Genomic DNA, 7980 nt, shown 5'->3' on the forward strand with positions numbered 1-7980 from the left:
TAAAGGGAACACTTAAACAACACAATATAACTCCAAGTAAATCAAACTTCTGTGAAATCAAACTGTCCACTTAGGAAGCAACACTGATTGACAATCAATTTCACATGATGTTGTGCAAATGGAAAAGACAACAGGGGGAAATCTTTGGCGATTAGCAAGACACACTTTATAAAGGAGTGGTTCTGCAGGTGGAGACCACAGACCACTTCTCAGTACCTATGCTTTCTGGCTGATGTTTTGGTCACTTTTGAATGTTGGTGGTGTTTTCACACTCATGGTAGCATGAGACGGACTCTACAACCCACACAAGTGGCTCAGGTAGTGCAGCTCATCCAGGATGGCACATCAATGCAAACTGTGGCAAGAAGGTTTGTTGTGTCTGTCAGCGTAGTGTCCAGAGCCTGGTGGCGCTACAAGGAGACAGGCCAGTACACCAGGAGACGTGGAGGAGGCTGTAGGAGGGCAACAACCCAGCAGCAGGACCGCTACCTCCGCCTTTGTACAAGGAGGAACAGGAGGAGCACTGCCAGAGCCCTGCAAAATGACCTCCAGCAGGCCACAAATGTGCATGTGTCTGCACAAACGGTTAGAAACCGACTCCATGAGGATGGTATGAGGGCCCAACGTCCACAAATGGGGGTTGTGCTCACAGCCCAACACCGTGCAGGACGCTTGGCATTTGCCAGAGAACAACAGGATTGGTATATTGACCACTGGCGCCCTGTGCTCTTCACAGATGAAAGCAGGTTCACACTGAGCACATGTGACAGACGTGACAGAGTCTGGAGACACCGTGGAGAGCGATCTGCTGCCTGCAACATCCTTCAGCATGACCGGTTTGGCAGTGGGTCAGTAATGGTGTGGGGTGGCATTTCTTTGGAGGGGCGCACGGCCCTCCATGTGTTCGCCAGAAGTAGCCTGACTGCCATTAGGTACCGAGATGAGATCCTCAGATCTCTTGTGAGACCATATGCTGGTGCGGTTGGCCCTGGGTTCCTCCTAATTCAGGACAATGCTAGACCTCATGTGGCTGGAGTGTGTCAGCAGTTCCTGCAAGATGAAGACATTGAAGCTATGGACTGGCCCGCCCGTTCCCCAGACCTGAATCCGATTGAGCACATCTGGGACATCATGTCTCGCTCCATCCACCAACGTCACGTTGCACCACAGACTGTCCAGGAGTTGGTGGATGCTTTAGTCCAGGTCTGGGAGGAGATCCCTCAGGAGACCATCCTTCGTCTCATCAGGAGCATGCCCAGGCGTTGTAGGGAGGTCATACAGACACATGGAGGCCACACACAATACTGAGCCTCATTTTGACTTGTTTTAAGGACATTACATCAAAGTTGGATCAACCTGTAGTGTGTTTTTCCACTTTAATTTTGTGTGTGACTCCAAATCCAGGCCTCCATTGGTTAATAAATTTGATTTCCATTGATGATTTTTGTGTGATTTTGTTGTCAGCTCATTCAACTTTGTACAGAACAAAGTATTCAATGAGAATATTTCATTTATTCAGATCTAGGATGTGTTATTTGAGTGTTCCCCTTATTTTTTTGAGCAGTGTATATTATGTGATAGACATAAGCATGAAGAAGACCGAGAAACACAGCAAAGAAATAAAGTTGTGCAGAAGTTTAAAGCTGAGTTAGGTTCTAAATATTATACTAAGCTCTCGCAGAGTGCGGTTCAACCTGTTAATGCGAAAATGAAGGGGTTGAAGGAGTTGTCCCCACTATGAAACATGGTGGAGGCAGCATCATGCTGCAGGGATGATTTTCTTCATCAGGGACAGAGGCAGGTTAGTGTTGAGGGGAAGAAGGACAGAGGTAAATTCGAGGAAAATACTAGAAGAAAACCTGCTAGAGGGTGCAAAGGCCTGGAGCCTGGGGTGGAGGCTTACCTTCCAGCAGGACCCTAAACATACAGCCAGAGCTATCATTCAATGGCAAAGCATATTCATGTGTTTAAAACAAAAGGGCCATTCCAAATTCCAGTTAAATCCCTTCTAGGATCTCTACCAAGCCCTGAAAACTGATCTTCACAGATGTTCTTCATCCAATCTAAATTTGTCTTTTTTTGCAAAGAACAATAGGAATCTGGATGTCCAAGGCTGGCAGAGACATACCCCAAAGGGACTTGCAGCTCTAATTGAGGGAAAAGGGGGTCCTACCAAGTATTGACCCCCTTGAGGCAGGATACAAATATGTGCCAAACTTTTTAGGAAATAAAACTTGTCATTTTTCTAACACCGCACAAATATGAACTACTCTGTATTTGACTGAAGTCTGATCAGGATAAAATAGGAAAATGTTCAAGAGTTGCACTGTAAACATTAAACAACGCTGAGACAGCAGGAGAGAAAAGACAATTGAAGTTTTTCATTCATTGTTGCACTTTTTAACTATATTTTAATGCAAGAGACGAGCTTAGCAGCTTTCCCATCGTATCACTGGATATGACAATCAAATCCGTCTACTCTCCAGGTTCGAAGCTTTAACCAAACACAGAAAAAACATTCCCCAGTCTAAAAATACCACCCCCACCTCTAATTTCCTCCAGCTGCAGCCCCCAACAGAGATGGGATCAGGAGGCTGATGGTGTTTGGAAGAGGGAGGGTGAAGGGGGCAACATGCGCTGGCTGTGTTATGGGGATCTCACGAGGGAGGTGGGGAAAACAAAACATGAGCGCTGGAATCAGCGGCGAGCGTTAGACAGTCATGGAAAATGAGCCACTGCGTTAAATCTGGTGATTAAATTTAGGACCCCAGGGCACAGAGGTCTGGATGGGGCCAGACACTTCGGAGTCAGCAGTGTTAGTCACAACACACTGTTACACACACACACACTGTGGCGGCACTCAGTGACTCAGCAGGACAGCCCCCTGAAGGCAGATGTGGGATTGTGTATTCTAACAACACGCGGCCTCATCTCTGTGATGATTCTCCATCCAGGATAACAGAAAGCTGTCTCTCATCATAACCTTGCTTAAACAAGACATTCAGTACTGAAAGGCTTTCTTTCGACCAGCACCAGTAATGCCACTTCCTACATGGCCAGCTGCAGTCCACCGTCAACCACCAGCACCTGTCCTGTAATGTAGGAGGACTCCAACAAGAAGAGGGCGGCCTGGGCTATCTCATCTGGCGTGCCAAATCTCCCTAGAGGGATGGAGCGTGCTCCGGCCTCCTCCCTCAGCCCTGCGGTCATGTCAGTGTGGATGAACCCTAAGGAATAGAGAGCAAATAGTTGACAGAGAGTGAAAGGTGGTGACATATGCAGAGAGTGTGAGGCTGCATCGGACCTGGAGCTAATAGGTTAACCCTGATGTTTCGTGAAGCAACTTCCTTGGCGAGCGAGCGAGTGAAGCCTTCTAAACCAGCTTTACTGGCACTGTACACACACTGGCCAGAGTTTCCTTTCAGGCCCACCACAGAGCCTGTAAACACAGATCTACTAAGACAACCAGGTATGATAGAAATGTCTGCAAACAGCTGTTTGTTCCACAAACTTCATTCAAATCAGAAACAGATTTCCACAATGACCTCTTAACATGCATTTCTTGTAAATTACCCTCTCTGAACTCAGTGTCTTATAATAATGCCAATTTATGATAGCGATATGACAATATTCAACCGCAGAAAAAAACAATCCAATGTTCTGCCTTTCTGAAAACTATTTGTGCAAGGTGCTGTTAAGGTAAACAATGTGACACTGCTGCCATCAGGTGTCTACACTGCTAACATGCACTTAAGATCCAAGCACTGATGCAGACAGCACCTATATTAACAATGGCTGCTCCCTGGGTGTGCAGCATGCTGCGTAGCGCAGCCCTGCAGGTCAGCATGGAGCCCAGCAGGTTGGTGTGAAGCACAGCTACCATTTCTTCAGGCGTCATCCTCAGCAGCAAAGCATCCCTGATGACAGAATAATAACACAATTACTGGCACCTGTTTTTCAGATGCTAAAAGATCTTTGAAATAAATTCATATTTTTTGTTCTAGCTTAATCAAATACAGAAAAAAAATGTCTTCATACTTTGTACAACCCCAGTTTGCTAACAAAACAGGACCTAAGCTTCTCCAATAACATTTAGCATACAGATAGAGGGATCTTTGACCGTTCTCTCTCTGGATAGTCTTCTCTGCTGCCCTCGACTCTTTAGCCCGCCTCATTTGTTTTGAATCGTTGCTCTGCTGAAAGATCCAATGATGGCCCCTTTTCAGTTTTCTATCTAAAATTGTTATTTTAAAATGGTCCATGATGCCATGATCTCTTAAAGGGCTCCCATGGCCTTTTAAAGAGAAACAGGCCCACAGCTTTACTGTTCCTCCACCATGCTTGACAGGGGGCATCAGGGGCTTTTCCACATGTCTGTCCGCTGTTTCACTCTAAACTAACCTGGGGTGTTTTTGTAGCAGAAAAGCTCATCGTGATGCAGTGCAGGACTGTGGGGTGTTTAACTGAAGCAGAGAAGCAATATCAGTGCTGCGGTCGTTTTTACACAATGTCAGAAGGGTAGAAAATTATATATATATACACAGGGGTTGGACAATGAAACTGAAACACCTGTCATTTTAGTGTGGGAGGTTTCATGGCTAAATTGGACCAGCCTGGTAGCCAGTCTTCATTGATTGCACATTGCACCAGTAAGAGCAGAGTGTGAAGGTTCAATTAGCAGGGTAAGAGCACAGTTTTGCTCAAAATATTGAAATGCACACAACATTATGGGTGACATACCAGAGTTCAAAAGAGGACAAATTGTTGGTGCACGTCTTGCTGACGCATCTGTGACCAAGACAGCAAGTCTTTGTGATGTATCAAGAGCCACGGTATCCAGGGTAATGTCAGCATACCACCAAGAAGGACGAATCACATCCAACAGGATTAACTGTGGACGCAAGAGGACGCTGTCTGAAAGGGATGTTCGGGTGCCAACCTGGATTGTATCCAAAAAACATAAAACCACGGCTGCCCAAATCACGGCAGAATTAAATGCTCACCTCAACTCTCCTGTTTCCACCAGAACTGTCCGTCAGGAGCTCCACAGGATCAATATACACGGCAAGGCTGCTATAGCCAAACCTTTGGTCACTCATGCCAATGCCAAACGTCAATTTCAATGGTGCAAGGAGCGCAAATCTTGGGCTGTGGACAATGTGAAACATGTATTGTTCTCTGATGAGTCCACCTTTACTGTTTTCCCCACATCCGGGAGAGTTACGGTGTGGAGAATCCCCAAAGAAGCGCACCACCCAGACTGTTGCATGCCCAGAGTGAAGCATGGGGGTGGATCAGTGATGATTTGGGCTGCCATATCATGGCATTCCCTTGGCCCAATACTTGTGCTAGATGGACGCGTCACTGCCAAGGACTACCGAATCATTCTTGAGGACCATGTGCATCCAATGGTTCAAACATTGTATCCTGAAGGCGGTGCTGTGTATCAGGATGACAATGCACCAATACACACAGCAAGACTGGTGAAAGATTGGTTTGATGAACATGAAAGTGAAGTTGAACATCTCCCATGGCCTGCACAGTCACCAGATCTAAATATTATTGAGCCACTTTGGGGTGTTTTGGAGGAGCGAGTCAGGAAACGTTTTCCTCCACCAGTATCACGTAGTGACCTGGCCACTATCCTGCAAGAAGAATGGCTTAAAATCCCTCTGACCACTGTGCAGGACTTGTATATGTCATTCCCAAGACGAATTGATGCTGTATTGGCTGTAAAAGGAGTCCCTACACCATAGTAATAAATGTTTGTGGACTAAAATGACAGGTGTTTCAGTTTCATTGTCCAACCCTTGTATGTAAATGGCGGTTATTAACCATAGCAGCAATATTAACATCGGATATCGGCCCACATTTTCACAATTGTGCATCCCTTGCAACAACATGAACCAGGGTCCTCATCCAATCTTCTGTGTTACAGTTCCAGCAGTTTTAAACATTAATCACTACTCTGCTTGTAGACATGGGCTACTTTAGGAGAGTAGCGATTTCCTTGTAGGCATTTCCTGACCTATGAAGATCAACACATACCTCCCTTACCTGAAGGATGTTTTCTTGTGACACAATGGGATGTTTGTGGAGTGCATTCATGGATTACTAATTAAAAATGTCCAATCATTTTGAATAACTTTATAAAATATATATAAATTAAGAAATTCTTCACCTGTATTTATTTTACAGTAATTTCTGTTCCCAGAAAATAAATGTACTACAAGTACAACCAAGATCTGGATAGGGGTTTCACTCTGCTGCCCACCTGTTGATGCCAGCAGCATTGACAAGATAAGAGATGTTTCCACAGGTCTTCTGGATTGTTTCAAAGGTTTCTTGCACCTGCTGCTCTTTGGATACGTCACAGCTGAAGGCCTTGTGGTCGGCTGAAGAGCACATACACCATTTCTGTGAGTGAATTAGCCATTACATAGTAACCATTCTGTTCTTAGTTTGACCAAATGTAATGACAAAAGTATAATATTCTGTTTAAACTGAAATTTTTTGTTTCAGGTTGATGTCATGAGCACAGAAATGTAAAACATTTAACAGCTATTCACTGCACCTATCAGTAGTCATAATGTTATGTCTAATCAACGTAGTGTGTAGAGTTCATCCTGATATATAGTCCTAAAGTACATCACCTCCGTCTAGGGCAGCCACAGCAGCCTGGGCTGTATCCTGGTTCCTGGAGACCACAGCTACCCTGCAGCCCCTCTCTCCTAGCAGGCGGGACACAGCCTGCCCAATCCCCCTGGAGCCTCCACAGACCACCGCCAGCCTGGACATGGCTGCAGGAGAGGACACAGTCCCACATTGGGAAGGGGGAAGTTGAGCAAAGCAGCCTGGTTTCGGCTCATTGTCAATTAACAACTAACATTATGACCTACACACTTTCCTGGATGACACTTTCCACCTATAGCCTGATCTTACCTTAATTTGTTCTGTCAAACGTCGTTTACCTGCACCAGCTGAATAAAGCGCGACCTACTTCAGAAGAGTTCTGAATTTAGGGACGCCGCCATGTTTCCGAGCCTGTTCATGCGTTACTCGGGATCAGCCAGCAGAGGTCGCTGTGGACCCACTGAATAACTGGTCTGATCAATTCTGTTAAGTTTTGCACATTTGTTTCAAGTGATATTTTTGGTATCTGTCCTACAGCCAAAATATTTTAACTTTCGAAAAACTTTATAAAAAAAATGGAGGTAAACCCATGTCATGATTTTGCTACAGGAACAGTTTAATAATTGTCTCTAAAACCTAGTGTTCATTTTCAGATAATATTCACAGGTAAACCACAGGCTTCTCTAGGTTAATACACAACACATACAACAAACTGCAAAATCACTGGTACCTTCTAAGTTTCTTATATTTGTTACATTACAATCAAACTTGAAAGTAGCCGATCAACCCCAAACATACAGCCAGAACTACAATGGAATGATTTAGATCAAATAAGTATTATAGATTATGTGTTAGAATAGCTAAGTTAAAGTCCAGACCAAAATACTATTTAGAATCTGTGGCAATACTTGTAAATCAATATGTACAGATTCTCTATAGATTCTTACTGAGCCCAAGATATCTAGCAATGAAGAGAGAGCAAACATTTCAGTATTTAAAAGTGCAAAGCTTCCATGGGGAGAAATTATAAATGCTACCCACGGAAAAACAACAACCTTCGGTCTCTGCTGGAGAAAAATGAGTAATCACAAGAACGCGTGGCCTTGCCCACACCTGGACATCACACTGACTCAGCAGGATTTATTTGCTGAGGTTAAATAACATTCACAGCTAGCACCCCTCTGACCCTGTAAGTCATTTCCTCACTGCAACACAACTCCACAAGCAGTGTGTGCTTTAAATGTACCTCTTCCTGAACCCGACGTTACCGACTGTGATCTAGCTGCAGAGGCAGATTGGATTTTTATTCGGATCACCTCCTGAACACATTACTCCCCTGTCACACCT

The 7980-nt window shown here is 44.7% G+C and overlaps 1 protein-coding gene across 2 annotated transcripts; it reads right to left on the minus strand.

Annotated features, from left to right (window-relative positions):
* Nucleotides 1-2384: 2384 nt before the first annotated feature.
* Nucleotides 2385-7084, minus strand: cbr4 (carbonyl reductase 4). Of its 2 annotated transcripts, none has more exons than XM_047375302.1 (6): nucleotides 6972-7084; nucleotides 6654-6800; nucleotides 6275-6395; nucleotides 3781-3917; nucleotides 3305-3439; nucleotides 2385-3227 (listed from the first exon to the last, which is right to left on the minus strand). In XM_047375302.1, the coding sequence occupies exons 2-6, from the start codon at nucleotides 6796-6798 to the stop codon at nucleotides 3049-3051; spliced, it is 717 nt and encodes a 238-aa protein (XP_047231258.1). In that variant the 5' UTR covers nucleotides 6799-6800; nucleotides 6972-7084; the 3' UTR covers nucleotides 2385-3048. The 2 variants fall into 2 exon arrangements, with proteins under 2 accessions (XP_047231258.1, XP_047231257.1); XM_047375301.1 differs by having other exon boundaries at nucleotides 6943-7081.
* Nucleotides 7085-7980: the final 896 nt, after the last annotated feature.

This window comes from Girardinichthys multiradiatus, chromosome 9 (assembly GCF_021462225.1).
Source record: "Girardinichthys multiradiatus isolate DD_20200921_A chromosome 9, DD_fGirMul_XY1, whole genome shotgun sequence".
In the NCBI taxonomy this organism is placed as follows: Eukaryota; Metazoa; Chordata; class Actinopteri; order Cyprinodontiformes; family Goodeidae; genus Girardinichthys; species Girardinichthys multiradiatus.